This window comes from Geotrypetes seraphini, chromosome 14, assembly GCF_902459505.1.
Source record: "Geotrypetes seraphini chromosome 14, aGeoSer1.1, whole genome shotgun sequence".
NCBI classification, from domain to species: domain Eukaryota; kingdom Metazoa; phylum Chordata; class Amphibia; order Gymnophiona; family Dermophiidae; genus Geotrypetes; species Geotrypetes seraphini.
The window spans coordinates 33,725,562-33,752,549 of NC_047097.1; the positions used below are offsets into that span (position 1 = coordinate 33,725,562).

At 42.1% G+C, this 26,988-nt stretch overlaps 3 protein-coding genes across 5 annotated transcripts in view; 1 reads left to right on the plus strand and 2 right to left on the minus strand.

The window, feature by feature from the left end:
- Positions 1-26,988, plus strand: part of VPS13C (vacuolar protein sorting 13 homolog C) — a 442,250-nt gene that overhangs the window by 23,960 nt on the left and 391,302 nt on the right. For both annotated transcript variants that reach the window (XM_033920131.1, XM_033920132.1), the window contains exons 4-5: positions 20,449-20,544; positions 22,604-22,705. In XM_033920131.1, coding sequence (XP_033776022.1) covers positions 20,449-20,544; positions 22,604-22,705 — 198 coding nt within the window. The remainder of the gene's footprint in view (positions 1-20,448; positions 20,545-22,603; positions 22,706-26,988) is intronic.
- LOC117348259 (probable serine/threonine-protein kinase nek3) lies at positions 5,260-6,249 on the minus strand. The gene is made up of 2 exons (XM_033920136.1): positions 6,031-6,249; positions 5,260-5,774 (listed from the first exon to the last, which is right to left on the minus strand). Exons 1-2 carry the CDS (start codon positions 6,197-6,199, stop codon positions 5,410-5,412), a joined length of 534 nt encoding a protein of 177 aa, XP_033776027.1. The 5' UTR covers positions 6,200-6,249; the 3' UTR covers positions 5,260-5,409.
- Positions 13,232-17,918, minus strand: LOC117348258. Of its 2 annotated transcripts, XM_033920133.1 has the most exons (4): positions 15,721-17,918; positions 15,537-15,629; positions 15,327-15,395; positions 13,232-15,230 (listed from the first exon to the last, which is right to left on the minus strand). In XM_033920133.1, exon 4 carries the CDS (start codon positions 15,210-15,212, stop codon positions 13,830-13,832), a length of 1,383 nt encoding a protein of 460 aa, XP_033776024.1. In that variant the 5' UTR covers positions 15,213-15,230; positions 15,327-15,395; positions 15,537-15,629; positions 15,721-17,918; the 3' UTR covers positions 13,232-13,829. The 2 variants fall into 2 exon arrangements, with proteins under 2 accessions (XP_033776024.1, XP_033776025.1); XM_033920134.1 differs by lacking the exon at positions 15,537-15,629.

The following is a 26,988-nucleotide window of genomic DNA, read 5'->3' on the forward strand; positions in this document are numbered from 1 at the left end:
TGATCCTGTTTAGTGCATCTAGGCCCAAGAGGAAAGGACAGTTTACTTACTTTCAGCAAAATTTGAAACCAGGTGTGAGTTCTGCTGAGGATCTCCCCCCCCCCCCCCCCCCACTCCTCCAAAATAATCAATCTTCTAGAAGTATTTCATATTCAGTAGTATGAAAGAAGGATCTAGCAGATGCATCAGTATACCTGGTTCTTTATTTTTTAAAAATTTAATTATAGAATTTTATAATATTGCCAAGCATAAACATCTTGTACAGAAAAGTGCGATCAAAAAACAAATTAACTGAATTCCCCAAATTGGAGTACACAATCAAACTTAAGATAACAATACATAAAATAAAATAAACTCATTTGATCACACACTAGTCCTCAATAATTAGATCCAAGATTTTAAAGAGTAGAGGAAAGTAAATCAAACAATTTATCAAGAAAAGCCATATGTCTACTACAGTACAGAGAGTTAACCTTCCTTAGGCACAGCTATTCCTTTCTCAAGACGTTTCATTGAGAGAAAACTTATCAAATGAGATGGCTCTGTAAAAATATACTTCAAGGATGAGTATCTAACTACACATTTACATGGTTCATAGACAATTGCGCGCAAGACAATTTCGCGCAAGACAATCGCGCGCGGACAAAATCGCGCAGACAATCGAGCGCGAGACAACTGAGCGCAAGACAAATGAGCGTGAAGACAACTGAGCGCAAGACAACTGAGCGCAAGACAATTGAGCGCAAGACAATTGAGCGCAAATTATTTTCATGAATGTGCACGAGCGAGACAACTGAGCGCAAGACAACTGAGCGCAAGACAACTGAGCGCAAGACAACTGAGCGCAAGACAACTGAGCGCAAGACAACTGAGCTCAAAAACAACTGAGCGCAAGACAACTGAGCGCAAGACAACTGAGCTCAAGACAACTGAGCGCGAGCAACTGAGCTCAAAAACAACTGAGCGCAAGACAACTGAGCGCAAGACAACTGAGCTCAAAAACAACTGAGCGCAAGACAACTGAGCTCAAAACAACTGAGCGCGAGCAACTGAGCGCGAGCAACTGAGCTCAAAACGGTTCATAGACAATTGCGCGCAAGACAATCGCGCGCGGACAAAATCGCGCAGACAATCGAGCGCGAGACAACTGACAACTGAGCGCGAGCAACTCAGCGCGAGGCAAGGCAACTTCCCTCATTATTTTGGAGACCTTAAAAATGCATTATTAATTTTGTTAGGCACATGCCTCTGCCCTGCGCTCAGCGGCCTTTGTCTTGGTGTGGTCTTGACCTGACACTGTTAAAGCAGAGATGATAGGAATGGGAGAGGGACAAGGACAGCTACATAACTCATATGGACAGGATGGTGAATTTAGTTCGTGTCATTCTCATATTGGAAAAAAGAGTTTAATAAATCAAAGTAACAGGGTGGCCAGGTTACCCAGTTCCAGGCTGCAGATTTTGGGATAGTTCCAAATTTTTTCCCCAGGTGTTTTTGTCCCGTTACCAGACACATTAATTGTGGACTGTGAGACCTGTAATAGTGGAAGGTAAATGGGCATAGTGGGTGTTTGCATTGGGGTCATAATGAAATGCCCATAGTCTGATGCCTGCAGTGTCTATTCATCTGATCCATCTGTCAAATGCTAAGTTTCATTATTTCTGTTTGTCTTGCATGATATGTTTGTTGTATGAATTGTAAAAATTTGTAAAGCTGAATTAGCTTAATAATCGTTATATGACATAATATATGTTTTAAGTGTTTATGACGATCATTATGTCATTTTCTTTGTTTGTTTAAATCGTTATTCATGTTCAAACTTACAAGTGTCTTCATGCTCTGTCGTCTTCACGCTGAGTTGTCTTCAGGCCCAACAGATTTCAAAGATTAAAGACAAGCTTCACTGCCCCTCCCCACCGAATAAAACCCAAACAAAACTGTCCACAATTTGTTTGCAGCTTTCTAGTTATTGATTTTATGAAGTGTTTTAATATGTTAAAAGACAATAATAAACAATTTGTTAAATGACGTTAGTCATTATAAGTTCATAATGTCATTGGAGTTTGTGAGTGTAAAATAAATTCTGGAATCAATAGTTGTGTTATAATGTTTTTATTTCTGAGTAACTGTATTATTGAAGAAAGCATAATACAGTGAACATATAGAATGGATAACATAGATCTCCCAGGGCAAAGTTAAATGCAAAGTAAGTATTATTGAACACAAGTAAACATGATGTGAACAGCAAATAATAACATTGAATGATAAAGATTATTATAAGAATATTGAAATTGAAAAGATTTTGAAATTGGTCTAAAAATAGGATGATGATGAGGGCGAAAGCATAAATTCACAGAAAGAAAAGTATTCTGTATGCTTGAGATTCAGTGTTTGAACTGGAGGATGTAAAAGGCTATGAACTTTAAAAGATCATATATAGAGAAACATACATAAATTTAGTCCAGATAGAGTATGTTTTGTGCAATGCTAAAGTATTGTTTCCCCATCAAGCACAGGAACATTTGAAAAATGGACATAGTGTGGAGAAAACTGACTCTTTGGCTCTCATTCAGTCAGTGTGTGTGTGTCTGTGTGCAGTGTGAGCCACAATTGTGGTGAGGTACTTAGAATAACTGAGTACTTTGCAAAAATGTCATAGATTCACAGAGAAGATGGCTTCCTATTATGGATTTTGTGTGCCAAAACACAAGTTCTCCAAGCGTGAAGTACTCTGATTAACTGAGTACATGTCGCTCAATGCTAAACTGCTATTCCCCATCAAGAGGAAAGTTAGAAATATAGGTGAAATGGACTGGGCCTGGGCCAAACTGGCGCACCTGTTCAATGCTAGTGTTTTGACACTGCACTCAGGAAGTACTTAGATTAACTGAGTACTTTGCAAAAATGTCATAGATACACAGAGAAGATGACTTCCTATTATGGATTTTGTGTGCAGAAACACAAATTGTCCAAGCGTGAAGTACTCTGATTAACTGAGTACATGTCGCTCAATGCTAAACTGCTATTCCCCATCAAGAGGAAAGTTAGAAATATAGGTGAAATCGATTGGGTCTGGGGGAAACTGGCGCACCTGTTCAATGCTAGTGCTTTGACACAGCACTCAGGAAGTACGTATTAAATACATGCTATTACGTCAGGAGACCAGTGCCCCTGTTTTATTGATGGTAAGTAGTTCAGGATTTAAAGCAAACTAAATGTGCATCTCCTTACAAGAGGCATACAGGGAGATGGGTGACTAAAATTATGTCAGGTGTACACCTTATACATCTATCACATTTTGTGTGCACGAAAGGAAAGATGTTAACATATCACCTCAATGCATTTCATCTAATTTATACTTAAAGGATTAAGCATGATAAGTGTTATACTCTATTAAGAACATCTCTAAACAAGATAAGGTGTCAATCATGTAGCATTACAAATTCTACCTAGTTGACACAGCCATGTAAATTAACACTTATGTTTGATAAGGTTTTGCATTTATCCAGTACGCAGTTGTCCTTTATTTTCAATAAGTTGTATATTAAAATGTATTTTTAAAAGTATCATAGATATGATGTCAGATTTTTCTGATCATCGAAGGAGAGCTGGCAAGCCAAGTCCAGATGTGGGAGCTGAGACGGTAGGAGGCAGGCGAGTCATGATGCTGGAGACATGAATTGTGAAGTTGTAGTCACCACTGCTGCGACACAGGAGGCTGGAGGGCAAAGAAAACACTGTGGTAAGGGAGAGAGAGGGAGGGAGGAAGGGAGGGAGAGAGTGAGAGAGAGATAGAGAGACACTCACAGGAGGACTGAAGATCCCACGAGACGGTAGGAGGCAGGCGAGTCATGATGCTGGAGACATGAATTGTGAAGTTGTAGTCACCACTGCTGCGACACAGGAGGCTGGAGGGCAAAGAAAACACTGTGGTAAGGGAGAGAGAGGGAGGGAGGAAGGGAGGGAGAGAGTGAGAGAGAGATAGAGAGACACTCACAGGAGGACTGAAGATCCCACGAGACGGTAGGAGGCAGGCGAGTCATGATGCTGGAGACATGAATTGTGAAGTTGTAGTCACCACTGCTGCGACACAGGAGGCTGGAGGGCAAAGAAAACACTGTGGTAAGGGAGAGAGAGGGAGGGAGGAAGGGAGGGAGAGAGTGAGAGAGAGATAGAGAGACACTCACAGGAGGACTGAAGATCCCACGAGACGGTAGGAGGCAGGCGAGTCATGATGCTGGAGACATGAATTGTGAAGTTGTAGTCACCACTGCTGCGACACAGGAGGCTGGAGGGCAAAGAAAACACTGTGGTAAGGGAGAGAGAGGGAGGGAGGAAGGGAGGGAGAGAGTGAGAGAGAGATAGAGAGACACTCACAGGAGGACTGAAGATCCCACGAGACGGTAGGAGGCAGGCGAGTCATGATGCTGGAGACATGAATTGTGAAGTTGTAGTCACCACTGCTGCGACACAGGAGGCTGGAGGGCAAAGAAAACACTGTGGTAAGGGAGAGAGAGGGAGGGAGGAAGGGAGGGAGAGAGTGAGAGAGAGATAGAGAGACACTCACAGGAGGACTGAAGATCCCACGAGACGGTAGGAGGCAGGCGAGTCATGATGCTGGAGACATGAATTGTGAAGTTGTAGTCACCACTGCTGCGACACAGGAGGCTGGAGGGCAAAGAAAACACTGTGGTAAGGGAGAGAGAGGGAGGGAGGAAGGGAGGGAGAGAGTGAGAGAGAGATAGAGAGACACTCACAGGAGGACTGAAGATCCCACGAGACGGTAGGAGGCAGGCGAGTCATGATGCTGGAGACATGAATTGTGAAGTTGTAGTCACCACTGCTGCGACACAGGAGGCTGGAGGGCAAAGAAAACACTGTGGTAAGGGAGAGAGAGGGAGGGATGAAGGGAGGGAGAGAGTGAGAGAGAGAGAGACACTCACAGGAGGACTGAAGATCCCACGAGACGGTAGGAGGCAGGCGAGTCATGATGCTGGAGACTGTGGGTGGAGTGGGGTGGGTATGGTGTGAATGGATGTGAAGGGGTGGGAGTGTGGAGGGGGGTGGATGGAAAGGGAGGGAAGAAGGAGAGGGAGTTGTTTTTATACTTTTTTTGTATTTTTTCTGGGAGGGCGAAGGGCAGGAGGGGGAGGGAGTGAGGCAGGGGGGGAAGAAGGGGAGGGAGTTGTTTTTATACTTTTTTTGTATTTTTTCTGGGAGGGCGAAGGGCAGGAGGGGGAGGGAGTGAGGCAGGGGGGGAAGAAGGGGAGGGAGTTGTTTTTATACTTTTTTTGTATTTTTTCTGGGAGGGCGAAGGGCAGGAGGGGGAGGGAGTGAGGCAGGGGGGGAAGAAGGGGAGGGAGGAGTGGTGACAAGAGGGTGCAGCTCCCTCGTTAACAGTGGAGCCATTCACGGGGTGGGAGGGGTACCGCGAAGTGCTTCTAGCAAGACCTGCAGTGCCCCTGTCACGTGACGAATGTGTCGAACGGATTCTTCAGCACAGTCGTTCATGTGCTCCACCCCTGCTAAGATGGTAACCACCGCCGTGTAAATGTCCTCCACTGTTACAGAACTGGGCGGAGGATCTGTGTTTGTGGCAGCGTGAGCCACAATAGTGGTCGCTGCAACAGGGGTGGTGGCCGTTGCAGGGTTGGTCCCACAATCTCTGGTTGAGGGTCGGAGGGGGGCAAAACAGGTGGAACAACGGTTGGGGCTTTGAATGGGGAGTGGGGATGTTGACAAAGGCGGCGAAGAGGAGGGGGATGCCAATATATCTGTAATGAAAAAGAGCATGAAAAGCAGGTGGACATTGAAAAGACAATTATGTACAGTGGCAGCATCTATGAGACAAACTTGGTTGTTTTTGTTACATATGAACAAACCTAAGCATTTTATATTATATTATTAAAATTCAAGTGATGTCTTAAATCATAAATGTGTTTATTAATTGTACACTTGATGTACGTTGTAAAAATGAATAAAAGCTTTTACAGTACAAAAATTACAGAATAAAAATATCATAACACTTACCGGACTGGACAGAGAGGTCGCTAAATCTGTCCAGGATGGGGGTTGAGGCAGTACTCATTGAGGTACGTGGGAGGGCTGGGGGAGAGGTGATGACAGAGGGTCGAATTTCAGGGAAAAGTTTAAGGCAGAACTTGGGTTTAGGGGGTGGGAGGGAGGGGGAACAGGGCATTGGGAATGAAGGGGCAGGGCAGGGTTTGGGGCGTTTTTTTAGGGGGATCCTAGAGGGTGGTCTAGGGCGTCGGTGGGGGAAGTTGGATGAGACTGGGCGGAGGTGGAAGGGGGTTGGGACGTTGGATGGGACTGGGCGGAGGTGGAAGGGGGTTGGGACGTTGGATGGGACTGGGCGGAGGTGGAAGGGGGTTGGGACGTTGGATGGGACTGGGCTGAGGTGGAAGGGGGTTGGGACGTTGGATGGGACTGGGCGGAGGTGGAAGGGGATTGGGAGGTGGGGCGTCTGCGGGGGATAAGGAACGGCCGGTCAGGGATAGGGGTGTCTTCCTCCTCCTCCTCCTCCTCCTCCTCCTCCTCTTCCTGATCCTCCTCCTCCTCTTCCTCCTCACTCGCATCTGAAGACATAAATGCATGTAGTGTCAGAAGTATATGAAAAACTGTTAATGTTTAAAATGTTTGTCTGCGCGCGATTGTCTTTCGAGTTTTTGACCTGTCAACGTTTAAAATACATGATTGTTCAACACAGATATTATGACTGCACACCTTATACCCACCCGATATTTTACTGTAACATACCTGGGGTGTTGTACAGATTGCGGCGGACAGCCCGGACCCATGCAGGGTGATGTAGCCTGAGCTCGCGGGCTTTTTTCTTCAAATCCTCAACCTATTACATAATGGAGAGACATGAGTGAGCCATGATATATGGTTCATAGAGAATAGCACGTGGACAAATCGCGCAGACATGATATATATATATGCATTGAAAGCAGTGCATGGAAATAGATTGCAAGCATAATAATTATGTAAATTTTGAAAACCCGACTGGAATACAGCTAATTAAATCAAATAAGTACATGAGAGACACCATTATCAACTGCAAAATTTTTCAGCAGATGTATGATGACGCAGTGCGCGATTTCAGGAGATGCGTATCCATTTTTGCCTTCCGCGCAAAAAAATAAATTCTTTATCCGCGCCAATTTGTCAGCGCGCAATTGTCTATGAACAACATGTATTTGATAAATACTTACGGAGCGCGGTGTGATAGCGCGGGCGTTGAACAGCTGCGCAAGTTCTCCCCAGGCCCTGTCCATTTCACCTATATTGCGTCTTTTCCCCTTAACGGGGAAAAGCAGTTTAGCATTGAGCGTGAAGTACTCAGTTAATATGAGTACTTCACGCTCGGAGAAATTGGGCTTACGTCCACGGAAACCCACATAGGATGCCATCTTCTCTGTGAATCTATGACGTTTTTGCAAAGCTTAAATACCAGTCACATGACCGATGTTGTGTGAATATCGTGAGATTTCCCCTTTTCAGCGCTGCTATTGGTTATCTAAAACACGTGTTAAATGGTCAATAGTCAAACAGATTTTACTACATTGTAGTGATGAAATGCACATATTAATTGAGTATGTGTGTATTTTATAATATAAAGTTTTGTAGTAATTGATTGAAACACAATTAGCGTTAGCATGGCGCGCATATGTGTTGAAACGCGTGATGACATCAGCTTGTCTCCATTAGTGCATAATGATGACGTATATCATCATACTAAAGTTATAGTACTTTTTCGCGCAATTGACGGATTAGTTTCCCAGTGCGCAATTGACGGGTTTTAGTATAATGAGCGCAAGTTAAAAATGCGGACGAACAGAGTTAATGGGAAATCTGAATAAATGGTGATATTTGTAAATGCGGGTGGGGGGCCTAATTGCAAAGCTTAAATACCAGTCACATGACCGATGTTGTGTGAATATCGTGAGATTTCCCCTTTTCAGCGCTGCTATTGGTTATCTAAAACACGTGTTAAATGGTCAATAGTCAAACAGATTTTACTACATTGTAGTGATGAAATGCACATATTAATTGAGTATGTGTGTATTTTATAGTATATAGTTTTGTAGTAATTGATTGAAACACAATTAGCGTTAATGGGAAATCTGAATAAATAAATAAATAAATAAGCTATTACAGTGTTTGAATATGGGAAACACATAAGAACAATAAAATTCTATTAATTTTAAAAAGATCAGGGAGTCATGAGTAAATTATTGTAATTATTACACATCATTTTCCACTCCTAATATATTAATACAGTCATACATCACATATGTTTGTGAAGAGGGATGCAGAGAAAGCACAGTTACTTACCGTAACAGGTGTTATCCAGGGACAGCAGGCAGATATTCTTAACACATGGGTGACGTCACCGACGGAGCCCTCGGTACGGACCTTTTTAACTAGAAGTTTCTAGTTGGCCGCACCGCGCGTGCGCGAGTGCCTTCCCGCCCGACGGAGGAGTGCGTGGTCCCCAGTTAGGATAAGCCAGCTAAGAAGCCAACCCGGGGAGGTGGGTGGTACGTAAGAATATCTGCCTGCTGTCCCTGGATAACACCTGTTACGGTAAGTAACTGTGCTTTATCCCAGGACAAGCAGGCAGCATATTCTTAACACATGGGTGACCTCCAAGCTAACAAAGAGGGAGGTGGGATGGTTGGCCATTAGGAAAATAAATTTTGTAACACAGATTGGCCGAAGTGTCCATCCCGTCTGGAGCTCTGGTACGATCAAGATAGTAAGCAAGGGCACGCTTACAATCCAGCGTGTGCAACGCCTGTTCCCCAGGATGCGAGTGAGGCTTAGGGAAGAAGACGGGCAGCACAATGGACTGGTTGAGGTGAAAAGCTGAGACCACCTTGGGAAGGAATTTAGGGTGGGTGCGCAGAACAACCTTGTCATGGTGAAAAACAGTGAACGGTGGGTCGTCAACCAGTGCATGCAGTTCGCTAACCCTCCTGGCAGAGGTGATGGCAATCAGGAAAAGCACCTTCCAGGTAAGGAGTCTAAGTGAAGTTGTGGCAAGAGGCTCGAATGGAGGTTTCATGAGAGCTGAGAGTACCACATTCAGGTCCCAGACAACTGGAGGAGGCTTGAGGGGTGGTTTGATATTGAAGAGCCCTCGCATAAATCTGGAAACCAGAGGATGAGCCGTGAGGGGTTTTCCGAGAATGGGCTCATGAAACGCAGTGATGGCACTGAGGTGGACTCTGATGGAGGTAGTTTTGAGGCCAGCATTGGACAGCGAGAGCAAATATTCCAATACGGTTTCCACCGCTAAGGAGGTGGGTTCCTGATGATGCCGGAGACACCACGAGGAGAATCTGGTCCATTTCTGATGGTAACATTGGAGGGTGGCCGGCTTCCTGGAGGCGTCCAAGATGAGGCGGACCGGCTGAGATAGGTTCTCTGGAGAGGTCAGCCCGAGAGAAACCAAGCTGTCAGGTGGAGCGAAGACAGATTGGGATGCAGTAGAGACTGATGCTGCTGCGTAAGTACAGTAGGAAACACAGGAAGGAGAATGGGTTCCCTGGAGCTGAGTTGGAGCAGGAGTGAGAACCAGTGTTGGCGAGGCCACCGAGGTGCGATAAGAATCATGGTGGCGTTGTCCTTGCGGAGTTTGGACAAGGTCCGCAACATCAGAGGAAACGAAGAAACTGGGGACCACGCACTCCTCCGTCGGGCATATTCTTAACGCATGGGTGACGTCACTGACGGAGCCCCGGTACAGACCTTTTTAACTAGAAAGTTCTAGTTGGCCGCACCATGCGCGAGTGCCTTCACGCCCGACGGAGGAGAGCGTGGTCCCCAGTTAGGATAAGCCAGCTAAGAAGCCAACCCGGGGAGGAGGGTGGGACGTAAGAATATCTAGTGAGTAGTGTGTAACATCACCCATGCGTTAAGAATATCTGCCTGCTGTCCCTGGATAACACCTGTTACGGTAAGTAACTGTGCTTTACTGCTCAATGCAGAAAGTAGGTATCATTATCCTAAGGTGTGTATCGGGTCGTTTGTTCATTCTTATCTTTGTCCTAAAGTTAAGTGACCTAATGTTAACATGAAAATGGAATCTAAGTCACTCTGCACTGATAATATGCCACCAGGTCAATTGTACAGGAGATGATTTAACCTACATAAATGAAGGAATTGAAAATTATATTTTTCTATTGGAATTGTGAACTTGAAAATGGATGAAATAAACCTTTTAGAAAATGTACATTTAGTGGAAGAACTTCAGATGTATTCATTTGGAAGCATTGGATGTTGGCAGGGATATGTTCTTTAGAGGATGTAATAACTAATAGTAAACTGCTTGACCTTTCACAATTGCAACATATATTTGGTCTAAATAAATCACAATATTTTATGCTTTCAGGTGGTATAACTTAATAGCTGGACTTGTAAATAAAACAACAAAACATGGTCTAAGAGACATTTGGAGCATTGAGATTAAGCATTCAATTGATGCATCTCAATGGCCACAACTTTGGCCTAAAAAAATATTGCCACTATCATCTTGAGGCTGGGACATTAGATCATCTTTTATTGTATTGTCCATATATATTATTAGTTTAGAAATCAATGTTGCCTCAAATAAATAGGATGAAGGACAATCCAGTAGCCTTGACTTATTATTGTATTATGGCAAATTATGTATTTAATTATGTCGGAATAAATATGATTTCAGGAAATGTTATTCATGTTTTAATCTTACATCAAGTGTTAAAAAAAAAAACAAATTTTAATTTAAATGCAGCACTTGCAATTCTTTCTAACACTTAATTGTTTCCATTGTGTCCTTACGTGTTACTTAGTTGGATAGTACAATACAAATTTACATTTAATGGCATAGTTATTAATGTCATACTAACATAAAGAAACAACAAAATGTTTTAAACATTGGTAAATGTTTATTAAAATATTGCATATGTGATAAACATGTAATACACATATGTTCAAATGCAGTGTCAACAACACAAAATCTTTCAGTTCACCATTCATGATCTTTTATGTACAACATACTGAATTATATCTTTATTCGTTTTAAATCATAAACAAGTGTGCAATAATATATCCATTAAAGGTGGCACAGCAGTTAAACATCAGTGACAGTGAGTAAGGATGTGGTTATAGCAGTGAAAAAACATCAGGAGCAAATTAACAGACAGTTTAAGTGAAACAGTAGAAACAACAGTCTGGACCACCAAAAGGAGTGGGGGACATAGACAATTTAAAGTGTATCATCTGTTCATGCACCATGTGTGGAAATCACACATTTTGCTATACGACCTTTGAAAAAGAAAGACCATACACACCCTTCAAATTAAATGAGCAACAGTGGGAGAGAGAGATATTGGCAGAGCAGTTAACCAACATCTGTGGAGTGAGAGCAACAGTTGGCAGAGCAGTTAACCAACAGTAGTGGGAGAGTGAGATATTGGCAGAGCAGTTAACCAACATCTGTGGAGTGAGAGCAACAGTTGGCAGAGCAGTTAACCAACAGTAGTGGGAGAGAGAGATATTGGCAGAGCAGTTAACCAACATCTGTGGAGTGAGAGCAACAGTTGGCAGAGCAGTTAACCAACAGTAGTGGGAGAGAGAGATATTGGCAGAGCAGTTAACCAACATCTGTGGAGTGAGAGCAACAGTTGGCAGAGCAGTTAACCAACAGTAGTGGGAGAGTGAGATATTGGCAGAGCAGTTAACCAACATCTGTGGAGTGAGAGCAACAGTTGGCAGAGCAGTTAACCAACAGTAGTGGGAGAGAGAGATATTGGCAGAGCAGTTAACCAACATCTGTGGAGTGAGAGCAACAGTTGGCAGAGCAGTTAACCAACAGTAGTGGGAGAGAGAGATATTGGCAGAGCAGTTAACCAACATCTGTGGAGTGAGAGCAACAGTTGGCATAGCAGTTAACCAACAGTAGTGGGAGAGAGAGATATTGGCAGAGCAGTTAACCAACATCTGTGGAGTGAGAGCAACAGTTGGCAGAGCAGTTAACCAACAGTAGTGGGAGAGAGAGATATTGGCAGAGCAGTTAACCAACATCTGTGGAGTGAGAGCAACAGTTGGCAGAGCAGTTAACCAACAGTAGTGGGAGAGTGAGATATTGGCAGAGCAGTTAACCAACATCTGTGGAGTGAGAGCAACAGTTGGCAGAGCAGTTAACCAACAGTAGTGGGAGAGAGAGATATTGGCAGAGCAGTTAACCAACATCTGTGGAGTGAGAGCAACAGTTGGCAGAGCAGTTAACCAACAGTAGTGGGAGAGAGAGATATTGGCAGAGCAGTTAACCAACATCTGTGGAGTGAGAGCAACAGTTGGCAGAGCAGTTAACCAACAGTAGTGGGAGAGAGAGATATTGGCAGAGCAGTTAACCAACATCTGTGGAGTGAGAGCAACAGTTGGCAGAGCAGTTAACCAACAGTAGTGGGAGAGAGAGATATTGGCAGAGCAGTTAACCAACATCTGTGGAGTGAGAGCAACAGTTGGCAGAGCAGTTAACCAACAGTAGTGGGAGAGAGAGATATTGGCAGAGCAGTTAACCAACATCTGTGGAGTGAGAGCAACAGTTGGCAGAGCAGTTAACCAACAGTAGTGGGAGAGTGAGATATTGGCAGAGCAGTGGTTTCAGAGACAGCACCTGACTGACATTTTGCTGGGGGGGGACTCTGCTTCTGGGTCCTGCAAAGGCCAACACCTGACTGCCATCATCACGTTTGCACCCTTGTCAACCCATTCTGGGTCCTGCAAAGGCCAACACATGACTGCCACCATCAGGTTTGCACCCCTGTCAACCCATTCTGGGTCCTCATCTTTTTCTGAATCTCATGGCTTCAGAGACAGCACCTGACTGACATTCTGCTGGGGGGGGGGACTCTGCTTCTGGGTCCTGCAAAGGCCAACACCTGACTGCCATCATCACGTTTGCACCCTTGTCAACCCATTCTGGGTCCTGCAAAGGCCAACACATGACTGCCACCATCAGGTTTGCACCCCTGTCAACCCATTCTGGGTCCTCATCTTTTTCTGAATCTCATGGCTTCAGAGACAGCACCTGACTGACATTCTGCTGGGGGGGGGGACTCTGCTTCTGGGTCCTGCAAAGGCCAACACCTGACTGCCACCATCACGTTTGCACCCTTGTCAACCCATTCTGGGTCCTGCAAAGGCCAACACTTGACTGCCACCATCAGGTTTGCACCCCTGTCAACCCATTCTGGGTCCTCGTCTTTTTCTGAATCTCATGACAGCACCTGACTGACATTTCTGCTTATGTACTTTCTAGGCCACCAAAAACAAGGGAGGAAATGTACAATTTCAAGTTTTTCAAATTTTCCTTAACACAGACGCTTTCCCTGAAGCCGCTCCATCCAAGACACCATCTGACCTTCCCTACGTGAAGGAAAAAGCCTTTGAACACCACCCACAACACCTTGAAAATGTCAAAGCGAGTACAGTATGCTTGAGTGGGTTACCTTGCTCGGCATAAAAAACCTTCACGCTTGGCACATGTCAGAGCAGTGGATACTAGGATAGGTAGGGGTCAGAGGAGGGCTTCAGAGAAACTCCTGGGGGAGAGATCCTGAGCACAACAGTTTGCAGGCCTGTAGCTTTCGGGCCACCAAAAGGAGAGGGGGACATAGACATTTCAAAGTGTCTCTCCTGTTCCTGCAGCATATGTGCTTGGGAGACCATATGGACATGTCAAAGCAAATTTCAAATCTCAAAGTGCACACAATTGTAGCATAGCAACAGGAAAACCTGAACTTCAACATCAAACTCTACAGTTCCAGATTATGTGCTATACCACGGAGATATTGAAAGAGAGGTGTTTGTCCATATGTTGGCAGCAGCGTTGTTAGTCTTTGCGTCACTCTCACATACGTGCTCTTACTGCTGGGTGGTGCGCGGTTACCAGCCTGGAATCGAGCAAGCAACTGTTCTGTGTGATCTTGCTCACGCTGTATATGTTCAAGGAGTTTAAAGATGGTTGGATGGTGGCATGCAACAGAGGATTGAAATGCATGGTGCCAACCTTCAACGGAATTATTGGTCCGAGGCAGTCCATCTTCCACACGGGAGCGCATATTCCACAGAGGAATAGGAAAAGGTGGCACCCGTCTCCCATTTGGCCGCAATCTCCCGATGTAATTGTCTTCCCAATAGTCATACACCAGGGTCAGTTCATCTGGTCGACTCTCCTCCAAGGTCTGGAAACACTCAGCAACATCATCCACAGGAACAAAACTTAATGCTAACAGCATTTTGGTGAACATTCTTACTCTCTCCTCATCTCTATAGCTGGCGGTCAGTCCCTCATGTTGAATTCTGCGCCACAATGATTGACCCAGATGGAACAGGCAGCCAGAAACTGTAGCATTGGGAAATACAGTGCGGGCAGCTTGCAGACTTGCTCTCTCAAAGTCCATCAAGATTGTCAATGGTGCCAACGTGTTTCTGGTTTCCAGCAGTTTCCTCAACACACGTTCATAGTCCTCCTCCCTTTTACTGTTCAACAACACGTAGACCATGGGAAGTGCACGATTGTCTACAAATGCATGGATGGTAAAGACTTGGACAAACAAATGGGGGGCAACTTTGAATGTCCCATCCATGAACCAATGTCCATGTTGCTCCAACACCTCAAGATTAGATTCTGTAGTGAAAATGAATATGCGTCTTTCATCATTTTCACCTGAATCCCACAACAGTAATTGTTCACCACGTGTGCTTCTTTGTAGCGGCTCAGGAATTTGTATGTCTCTTATGCACCTGGGATTACCCATTGCTAGATGGCCTGCATTTCTCTTTCTATTAACTGTTCTCTGCATGGAGGTGTATGCAGGCAATAATGTAGCTGCTTCTAAACTTGTACCAGCTGTTGTGCCATGAATGATCTGACGTGGCCTTTCAACCGTAGCCACAGCTCTTTCACGTATGTCTCCCATCATTCGATCAGCTTCAATTCTAGCATTGTTGGGTGCATGCACATGCGCCGTTATCTCAACAGAAGATCCATCAACGAGCCTCTTTCTTCTTCCCACACAGTCACGGCGCACACACCTCCAGGACGTGGATCCGTCTGCCATCACTCGGTCACGCCGATATCGATAGCCCTCATTAACCCAGTGCTCTCTCCCACGCTGTGAAGTTATTACTTCCATGTCTATGTCAAATCACTCCTGAAACCATACAATTAATAACATTATCCTATTTTGACTTGCAATTGATATACAATTGCCTATATCATGAATGCACTACTCAAAAGAACATCATACCTGTAAGACTGGAAGTATATCGATGAAACCCTCAGGAACTGTAGTCGACCTTCAACCCTGAACCAGTACCTGCAAGAATTATAACATGCATGTAAACTTAATGTTCACCCCCCACCAATCTCCAGCATACAAAAAAACATGCAAAGGTCAAATAGGTGAGGTTAGGCCATACATATGTAGAGTTTAGTGCTATGGCACAACACCATATACCTGCAAGGGTGCGATTCCTGTCAGCAAAACACTGAAGATGTCTGTCCTCTGTTGACTGTGGTGTCTTGATTGTAGTCTGTTGATTGTAGTCACCTTCAGTAGTAGATTAGATAAGGTTATTATATACATAGGACATACAAATCCCTATATGTAAAGTTCAGTGCTATGGCACAACACCATATACCTGCAAGGGTGCGATTCCTGTCAGCAAAACACTGAAGATGTGTGTCCTCTGTTGATCGTGGTCTCTTGAATGTCCTCTGTTGATTGTAGTCACCTTCAGTAGTAGATTAGATAAGGTTATTATATACATAGGACATACAAATCCCTATACCTCTGTACTTACGTTGCCTCCAAGATTGAACTTCTAGACAACACTAGGGTTTCAGCAAATTCATATCCCTCAGCACATGACTGCAAGACTAAAATTTATAAGGTTAGCACATAGATATAACAAACAACACCCACTATGTCTGTACTTACCTTTGCAATCATACCTGTAATAGTTAAAATCTGGCTTGCCAACCATCATGGATTAAGAACGTCATTATACCTAATCGCAGACAGAAGGAAGGCAGAGAGGCCCAAAACAAGGACCCACAACAATTGTATACAATCACCCTCACTACACACCCAAGGCTAAAAGTGTACCCCAATAAGCCCTACCATCAGACTATTTATCCTATCCTATTGTTCCAATTTAGCAAAACCAAAAAATGAAGCTATGCATAGACCTGTAAATGTGAATATCCTCTTATGTATGATACCTGCAAAAGAAAATGGTACCCAATGCCTTTATAAAACTATAAACCGTGAGCACACTCGGTTTTTTAAAAAATCTTTATTCATTTTAAATGACACATCATGTGTACAAGAATCAAAACATTAAAATGAAATACATCACATGTCAATCAAGTACCTCCCTTCCCAACCCACTTCCCCACTCTTACTTTTCCCAATATGAATGATAATAGTATAATTTAGACACCCTCCCAACAATAAGACAGTGTATCTTTAAATAGAAAATAGTGTATATTCATTACAGTAAGATGTTAATGTCTCCCTTTTTTATTGTTACTGTTCTTTCCATTTTGATAATGTGACATAATGAATTGTACCCAAAACTAGATACTTTAAAATTATTACTTATATGTTGAATGGTGACTCCTGTGCTGATATTTTCCTTTTTTTTTTCTCATGCACTTACCCAATAATATTGCATCATTACATCATGATACAATCCTCAAATTAAACATATTCAGATACTAGTGTTGCTGGCATAAGAGTTTTTACCTCATGCCAACAAGTTTTTTTAGATATTTATTACTTTTAAAATCTATAACTCCATCCAATTATGCTTCCAATTAATATCCATCATCACATTATACATAATCTTAATACCATACCTCAACCTTCTCGCTCTTTTAACATGCGGGAAAACTAAGCGCAAGACGGGGTGTCCTTAAAAATCCGCGTTCCGTGCCCCTTTTCAGGTCCCTGCCCCTGACAGGGCTGGATGAGAAGGTTCATAGACAACGGCGCGAAAGACGAAAGCCAATTTAAGGCAAGGCGCGCCGCCGCACCGCACCAAATTACAGTTTTTAGGGGCTCCGATGGGGGGTTTTGTTCGGGAACCCCCTTCTGTTTACTTAATAGACATCGCGCCGGCGTTATCGGGGGTTTGGGGGTCGTAACCCTCCACATTATAGTAAAGTGGGGGGTTCTCCCCCCCTCGCCCTCCGTCGGAGCCCTAAAAACGGTCATTTAGAGCGGCGCGGCTTGCGCGCAATCGTCTATGAACCCGTCGGAGCCCTAAAAACAGTAATTTAGAAAGGCGCGGCGTCGCGCGCTGCGCTCAATAGGGTGGGCACGCCTTTGACCCGGCGCGCCGGCGCGCTTTTGACCCGGCACCGTATGGGAATTTAACTCTGACGGATCCTAGCATGGGGAAGGGAAAGCATTAGGATCCTTCAGAGTTAAATTATCATACAACTCTGTCAGAGCCAGAGACTAAATGTGGCAGGGACCCGAAAAGTGGCGCAGAACGCGGATTTTTAAGGACCTGTGCGTTTAGATACGGGACCAAATCGCGGTTCATAGACAATTGCGCGTAAATATCAACATACCCTATATAAACTGGTTCATAGACAATTGCGCGCAAGACAAGATTTTTAAGGACCTGTGCGTTTAGATACGGGACCAAATCGCGGTTCATAGACAATACGGGACCAAATCGCGGTTCATAGACAATTGCGCGTAAATATCACTGGTTCATAGACAATTGCGCGCAATACAAGAACTGAAAATGTAAATATCAACATACCTATATAAACTTGAGGATCAATTGCGCTGAGTTTTATGATCGCGATTGTCTTGCGCGCAATTGTCTTGCGCGCAATTGTCTATGAACCATACCCCCCCTCCCTTTTCTTGCGCGTGAAGCGTAAATATAAACATACCTGTAAATGAAGAAATGTGGACGTTCGCTCTCACCAGAGGCGAGATAAATCCGCGCAAGACAAATATTCGTTATAGATCAAGTACCAGCAAAACCAGATCTTTACCTATAACGGACACGGTCAGGCAGCGAAAGGAAGGCGGGAAAGGAAGGAGGACATATATAATGTAGAAACGTAACCATAGTAACGAAAATGCATTCACGTGACTTGTATTTAAATGCTGTTCGGAGAATATATATCATGAGATAACGTAACCATGGTAACGAAAATGCATTCACGTGATTTATGTTGAAAACGCAAAGAGTCAACGTTGACGTGATGACGTGTTCACGTGCTGTACGTGCGCGTGTCCTCCGATGGTCAAGCGGCCTCTAGTGGCGCGCTCAGTTGTCTTGCGCTGAGTTGTCTTGCGCTGAGTTGTCTTGCGCTCAATTGTCTTGCGTGGAGTTGTCGCTGCGCTGAATTGTCTTGCGCGGAGTTGTCGCTGCGCTGAATTGTCTTGCGCGCAATTGTCTTTGCGCTTATTTGTCTGCGCGCGATTGTCTGCGCGCGATTGTCTTGCGCGTTTTTGACCTGTCACCCATTTACATGGATATCTCAAGAAGAAAATACCCCCTATTTGAGTCACTCCAGGTTTCAGGATTAAGAATTCTCTTCTTCTCTTTTGAGTCTCTCTGGAGACATCAGAAAATATCTGAATATGATGTACCAGGAAGTCCTAGGATCTATTTTTAAAGAAAAGTTTTAGTATCCAATCCTTGTCTGGAGCCAAGGCCACAGACAGCAAGAGAGTGGCTGGAACAGCCAATTCTCTATCCGATTGTTGCAGTATTGCGGAAATGTCCAATGGTCTATCCCAGGATTCCTCAACTTTTTCTTCTTCTTTGGATTGGGGTTTGGCAGGAAGATAATATATTCTTGTAAGAGGAGGTAAAGAGCTTTCAGGAATTTCCAATATTTCCATAAAGTAACGTTTCACCATTTCTCGAGTAGAAGTTGATAAGATCTTAGGAAAATTTATAAATCTCAAATTGTTAGCTCGACCATTGTTCTCCAGAGCTTCCAATTTCCTCCTAAGAATTACATTATCTTTAACCAACAAATCTTGATTATGTTTTAGCGATATTAGCTCTTTACTTGTGTTTTGTGTCTCTATTTTTAACTGAGATATATCTTGTTTTATCAATTTTATTTCTCCTTTCTGTTCTTTCAATTCTTTGTCCAAATTTTTAATTTTGAGGATTTAAGGAGTTTCCTAAATTCACTACCAAGTCCCACAATGCTTCAAGTGTGACTTCTGGGGGTTTAGTAGGAGAAAAAAGATGTACTTGTGCAGTATGAGACTGTTCTGAGATTAGATTTACCTCAATGAAGTCTTGTACTCCCCTGACCTCAGTTGTCCCGGTTGCAGGACCTGGTTCTTTAATACTTGGATTTTTAGATTTAATTACTCACCTTTTAACAAATCTAGGCTCAAAGTGAATTTTATAATCGGGTAAACAAGTTATTTCTAGGGCAAATGGGCTTATAAACTAAACTGTACCTAAGGAAATGGAGGCTGAAGTGACATTTCCAAGGTTACAAGAAGCATCAGTGGAAGAAGCAGGATATGAATCCTTGTTCTAAGCCTGTTGCCTCAATTTGTTAGGCTACTTCTCCACTCCACAGCCTTTATCGTTTACTCCTGTGCTCTCTAGCTGTAAAATCAGGTTCTCATGTTGTAATTGTTACTTCAGAATATAAGTTAAATCATAGATCTTATTGAATCTTTCCTCTCATTCCATTGTCAAAACCAACCTACAATTTATGAATTGGATTTAGATACTGAAGCTTTAGATTATCGATGTTTTTCCTTAATCTGCATCGTATGCTCTTCTAGCTCACTATAAATAATTACATGTACCCATGTAAATAGTTGATTGCATAAAGATGCTACTGATTGTGGTTAAGAGCTTCAGAATGCAGAGATTTCAAGGAGGCATGGTTTGATTGGGTTGTACATTTATACCTGTGTTTCAGTCTTACAATGGGAGTGATTTTATATGCAAACAAATTTCATTTTACACCAACTCAGAAGTATGTGCATAGATTTAAAATAAAAAAATGCTCGTTTTGGACAAGGCTTTACATGAGGGTTAAGGGAATAATTCTTGTTAACCTACTGCTTTTATTTTATTTTTATAATTTTGAAGATGAAAACAAAAACTTGCAGCCTCATTATGCCAGTGCCTATATGTACAGTGGGACCATTTAGCTTTTTTAATGTGTAAATTTGCAAAATTATTGCTTCGCTTACTGCTTGTAAATAAAGGCAGAATTGAGCATGTTCTGACTTGGCTGTCTCTCAGTTGTGATCTCTGTGACCTATCTGAAATGAGCCTTCACATATGTTTAGTTTTCATAATAATGGTCGCTGAAGACACATTTATCTGCCTGCATTTTTTTCTCCGTAGATAAACTCACACTTAAAATTCCTTGGAAGAATTTATATGGTGAAGCAGTGGTCGCAACTCTTGAGGGATTGTATGTACTTATTGTCCCAGGAGCAAGTAAGTAGTTTGAACTGGTTTATAATTCTGTAAATGCAAGCTACTGTAAAACTGGATTTACAGTCTACAAGTGGTAAATTATTAACTTGTACAATAATCTAAATGTATTAGCAGAGAAAGTAGTTATACCAGTCTGAGTACAATATAAATTATTTATCTCACCAGATCAGTCCAGAGACTGATTGTCTCCCCCTATCAGCAGAGACTTGATGATTCTGATGATATCATCAGTATAAAAGGTGCTATAGCCAGAAACAATCCACTATTTCTCTATTTCCAACAGATGATGTGAGGTTGGACTGGTGTACTGGGATATTTTTCTGAGTAGGTCTGTCTCCTCTAGGGTGCTGTCTCCAGCCTAAAGCCCTTGAGCTGGAGCCTTTGGCTAGGTATTACTCTCGGGGACTGACCCATGGAACTCTCTCTGATCGAGCTTAGAGGTTCCTCTGTGGCCCCAAGCTCTAGTCTATGGGCTTGCATCCATTATCTTGCCCTGCAGTGCCCCCCCAATTTTTTTTTTTTTTGTTTGTTTGTTTGTTTGTTTTTAATTTAAGGGAGAAGGGTCTCTCTGGCAGCAGTTGTCAGCCTGCTTAAAGTTGAGTTACATGAGCTCCCTCTTGTTTTTAATGGCGAGTTTCCCTAGCATGCCAATTGAGCAGGCAGGCTTGTGCAAAGCTCTGTGGGCAGTTCTAATTGTTTTCTCAGCATGGATCTTTTCAGCTGGTGGCTGCAGCAGATAATGCAAGCCTGAAGGCAGGCGCTATGGGGTAGGTGGGAGCTGATGCCTGAGTTGCACAGCTGGCTTCTGCTGCCTTTTTGATGCATGTGATGACTTGCCTCTAGAGCTGGGGATTATGGGTTCAACCTGGCCAAGGCTGCTTCCATATTATATATACCCAGAAGCCTCACAACACATTTATTAGCCTGATCCCTTCTATAAATGTTCAATTAGCAGTAAAAAATAGTGGTTTTGATTGATTTTTGCTACTATTCATAAGAAGAAAGTCTTCTGTGACTGATTCTGTTGTACAATGTGTTCAACTATTACAGATTAACACTTGAATGGACGGGTAAAAATCAGAGGTTGATTCTATAACACCATTTTTTCTACGTATCGAATAAGACTTCTGTTTTATCCTATTTTTTTTGTATTCCTTCTATTCCGCCTTTACCTAGCCAGTTCAAGGATTGATAACAAAACTAAAGAAAACCAGACCAATTTGTCTAGGAATTACAAATTAAAGTACAAACTTGCATTATGATAACTAAAACCCAATTAAAATCAATCATGATGAAAAAAAAATCAATTTTAAGTTTCATAAACCAGAAATAGTGCCCACAGATATGCAATCCCAAATGTAATTGGTTCCAAAAACTAACCAACTGATATTGAATAGAGAACGAAAATTGTTTGATAGATTTCACTTTCTTTACCAAAGGGAATTTCAGTTGGAAAGAATTTCTCGTTTGATTTTTTTTTAAAGTGGATTATGCAATAAAGTCTCCAAATTAATTAAATACTGGGGAGCATTATCTGCTAGAATCTTGAAAATCGTGACTCCTAATTTAAATTTTAATCTAGCTTCCAAAGGTAGCCAGTGAAAGTTTATTGTAATAAGGTTGTAGATGTTCAAATTTACACAAATATTAATCTTAACAGCTGAGTTCTGAACCAACTGTAATCAATTAATAAGAAATTTGGAACAGATAACATAGTAGATGACAGCAGATAAAGACCCGAATGGTCCATCCAATCTGCCCAACTTGATTCAATTTAATTTTTTTTTCTTCTTAGCTATTTCTGGGCAAGAATCCAAAGCTCTGCCCGGTACTGTGCTTAGGTTCCAACTACTGAAGTCTCCGTCAAAGCTCACTCCAGCCCATCTACACCCTCCCAGCCATTAAAGCCCTCCCCAGCCCATCCTCCACCAAACGGCCATATACAGACACAGACCGTGCACGTCTGCCCAGTCTGCTGTACTGTATATTCTAGACTGCACTAAAATCTGGAAAGACTTCTTGTTATAGTAACACTATTTACGTGTAATCTATTTTGAAGGTATTAAATATGATGCAGACAAGGAAGAAAAATTGCTACAGGATACTAAGCAGAGAGAACTACTGAGAATTGAAGATGCTTTACAAAAGGCTGCAGAAAAAGGTATACCATATTTTAAAGCTATACAAGTCTTTTCTTGGGCAAGAAATAACAATATTGGGAAATACGACCCTGCTTCCTATGTTAGTGCTTCATTAAGTTAAAATTGCATAACTGAGAAGAGACTTTCTAAAAATTCTCAATTAACTAGTTAGGATTATTTATCTTCCCTTTTACCGTATTCTTGATGTCTGAATTTTAGTAGCCATCTTCTGCCTTAATGGGACTTTTTTGTGGGGTCCTTGATAAATTTTTCAGGGGGCCCAAGGTAGCTAGGTTGTCTGAGTTTTTTTATGCTATAACTCTGATTAGGTTTTATATTAAAGAAAAGAATGTGAAAAAATAATCCAGCTATATTAATGCCGAGGGTTAGTGTGTGTTCACTGCCCATTGCATGTCCCCTCTGTGTTAAGTTAGTTCATCATGATTTTTCTGTTAAGCTACTAAAGCATTGTATTAAGAGTTGGTGCGGGCCTAAGGTGTTAGTGCACTTCAGTCTCCACATTAAGCAGCTAATGCAGCTTAAATAAGAGCATAAGGAATAATGGCAGAAAGACACTACTCTGCCCAGTTATTTTGTGCTCAGCCCATTGAAGCCTTTCGAGCATTGCAGAGGTGCTGTCACCCCTTCCCTTCTTTTCACACTAGCTTGCTGTATTTTTATTCTCTACTTTATAAATATGAAAAATGCTGAAAAATATATGTACTAATAACAATTAGACTTTTTTGTTAAACCATTTACCTTTCCTTGCTTATTGCTATCATTGGATGAAGGTATTCATTCAGGTGACTACTCCAACTTGCAGAGCTTTGTTTGCAAGAATGTCAAATCTGGTAGGTATGCACAGATGTTGCTCTTCTTTCTGTAAATATGCATTTATCCCTTGGATAAAGTAAACGAAGTGTGTTCATGATCAGAAGTTAAAAAAATAAATAAATAATAGATCTGAATTGCAACATTTTGCATAGAGAGCTCTCTGGTATCTTTTGTTAATTTAAATTACTGGTTATATATCCCTCCCAACCTTGAGACCAAACTGCAGTTATTTTAAGTTTTGGGGGTCCCTTTTACTAAAGGGTGTTGAGCCCTAATGCATATATAGCAAGTAAAAAAAAAAAGCTTACTGTAAAATGGGTTAAAGTGTTTTGCAGTAATTTGCGAGTTTAAACATACAATTTTTTTATACAGTTTTTTAAAATATGGGTGGGGAAAGGGCATGGAAGTGTTTATCTAGCTAGTGCATTTACATTAGTGCATGCTAATTGAATAATATTGACTTGATGTGGGAGCACTTAGGGCCTGTTTTACAAAGCCGCAGGGCAACAGCCCTGAAGCCCTTTAAATCTCTATGGGCTTCGGGGCCATTACCACGCTGCAACCGCTAGCATGGCTTTGTAAAACTGGCCCTTAGTGACACTTAAATAGGAGGCTGTAAGTGCTCATGCATTTTTTTTTTTTCAACTCTGACATGCTGATGAAAAAATTAGCATGGGACAATATAAAAAGCCCTAAATACCCACACATTAAAATTGGGATTAGTGTGTGGGGAAACTCCCACTTAAAATTTCAGCTTGCGGCATTTTAAACACATTTTAGTAAAAGGGTCCTTAGGAAGTCAGAGAACAGTTTCACATTCATTGGAAATCTAATCTAATCTCTTGTTTGTGTGCCGCGCTATACCCATGCAGGCTCAAGGCGACTTAAAGCGAGAAAAGAAAATACATTAGAACACAACAGGATCTAGAAGGGTAAAGTGGAAGAATTTTGGTGGGGTACTGCAATTAGGGCAATGCCTTAGACATTGTAGTTTGAAGTTTCTGAATAATGAGACTTTTCTATGCAGGGAAGTATTAGAAGTCAATTAGGTCTAGGGATTACTTAAGTCAGAGATATTTGGTCTGAGCGGAGAGGGAAGCATTGTTCAGTAGATTTATTGGTGGTAAATTGAAGATCTTTATTAGCTGGTGAGTAGTGGTGGTTGATGGAGGGGTTGTAGCAGATGGAATTGGACTTAGTTTCAGGTAGAGTTCAGGTATCAAAAAGAAGGGTCTTCAGTTTCTTCCAAAATGTGATGTAGTTAGGTTCTGTCCTGACAGTTTCTGTGAGGTCGTTCCAGGTTTTCACACCCAAGAAAGTGAGCATGGAGTGGCATATTCGTTTGTATTTGAGATTTTTTTGTTGTGGGGAGGTTCAGTTGTATCCTGTTAAAATTTCTGCGTGAGGCGGACCAGCTGGCAACTGTATTATGAAATGTCTTTTTCATTGTTAATATACTGATTTATTAAAGCAGGAGGGAGAAAAAGGGGGGGGGGGGTTTCTTCTTCGAGGTCTGGTTTCTTCACCTTTAGTGTTATCCAAAGGACTTAATATTCTTCACCTGTATCATACAAGGACTTTATAAGTGTATTTTCCTTTATGCCAGAGTTTTCCGCATTTTCCTCTTCCTCTCCAAGATTCAAATAGGCGGTGCTGGGATTGCTTGGAAGAATTGGATGCAGGCAAATATTAGGACATTAGATGGCGTTATATCTAATGGTAAACTGCTTGAGTTCTCACAACTGCAGCATTCATTTGGCACTTTAAAGTCTCAACAATATAGATGATTGCAGTTGAAGCAGGCTATTCAGAGTGGGTTCCCTGAATGGAAAAATTTAAACACTTATTTCAGCTTGCAGATTGTTTGCTACCAAACAGATTTAGTAGGACATCAGGCTGCCCAGTGGTACAAATTGATTTCTGGATTTTTAAATAAGAAGACAAAAAATAGTCTTAGAGACATTTGGAGTTTTGAGATAAAACAGTATATTTCTGTATCTCGTTGGCCACGAATTTGGACTTGGAGGTTGAAATGTACAATGTCAGCATTTATGAGACAAACATTGTTATTTTTATTGCATAGGATTTTCTGGACCCCAGTTCAGTTAAATAGAATAGATAATTCTAAATCTAATAGATGTTGGCATTGTCATATTGATATAGGGACTTTGGATCATCTGATATATTTTTGTCCATTGATTCTTAGTTTTTGGAAGTCAATTTGGGGACAAATTAATCTTATTCTTGAAGCATCTATCCCCTTGACATTTGAGGCGATAATATGTGGAACGATTCTCCATGTTAAACCCACTTTAGATAAAAATAAAAGTTGCCTTTTAATGATTTTGATAGGAATAGGGGTTCATATGATTACATACAATTGGAAAAATCATGATAGGATTAATTTCAATTTTTGGTGGGCAACTGTGTGTACAACGTATAAATACGAAAGGATAATGGCAGAATGTTTAGGTACGGCAGAATTGACGTCGGAGAGAGGAAGACTGATCGGCCCGATAGATTGCCAATGTAAAGTGAGTCCTGGATGATCTACTCACTTTGCCTTGGCGAGCTACTGGTTGATTGCGATTGACCTATTGGGCACCCCTAGCCCGCACCTATTCTGTTAAGCGTGAGTCTTCCCAATAGGCATCCATGAAATTGTGGATGCGCCTACAAAGTGACGTCGATGTGCCAATTATAGCTCGTTAAGACCCTTAAATGGCTCATTAACCACTTAGTTTGGACGCCCAAGTCCTGCTCAATGTTAGGCGGGATTAAGGCGCCCTTTATAGAATCAGGGCCTTTAGGTATAGTAGTTTTTCTCTGTCTGTGGAGGGCTCACCATACAATATGAAGGGGTTTAGGTGAGATTTTTTTTATCTGTGTCCCTTTATGTCCACTTCACTTCACTGACTACTTGGCTGCCATTCTGCACTGCTGGTATATCTTGTGGCTAGTTTTCTAGGAATGGTGCTGGACAGTTTTGGCTCGTTTTTCTACATTTTTCATGGATCTTTTTAAACAGTACTTACAGATGGATGTGTTCAGTTTGAAAATGTCAGCTCAAAGCCATAATCAAACCAGAAATTTAGACAATATTTCTTCAGCTTGATTTTGGCTGTGATCTAGATGACTCTCCTCCCTTTTTTTTTTTTTTTTTTTAGCAAAACGTCCCAATTTGGACTTAGACGTTGTATCTCATATGCCCCTCCACATCTTCTTTCTTCTGCTTTTATTTATTTAATTTTCAATGTTTTCTTGCTGTAATTTATAGTACCAGTTAGATATCTGAAGTGTTGTGAAAGTTCTTAAGGACCTCCAATAAATGTTGAGCATTTATTCATGTTTAAAGAAAGAAATGACCGTCTCAAATGTTTTCTTTTGACGACTTCTCTATATTTGTCCTTAACCTGTTCTGCTAATGTGTGTTCTTTGTCCTTTTTTCACAAAAATGCTTGCACTAAAA

Coding starts and splice junctions, on each gene's coding strand:
- LOC117348259 (XM_033920136.1), bottom strand. CDS start 6,199: ATGCCCTGTTCCCCCTCCCTCCCACCCCCTAAACCCAAGTTCTGCCTT. Junction 5,775..6,030: donor CGACCTCTCTGTCCAGTCCG/GTAAGTGTTATG, acceptor TTTTCATTACAG/ATATATTGGCATCCCCCTCC.
- LOC117348258 (XM_033920134.1), bottom strand. CDS start 15,212: ATGGAAGTAATAACTTCACAGCGTGGGAGAGAGCACTGGGTTAATGAG.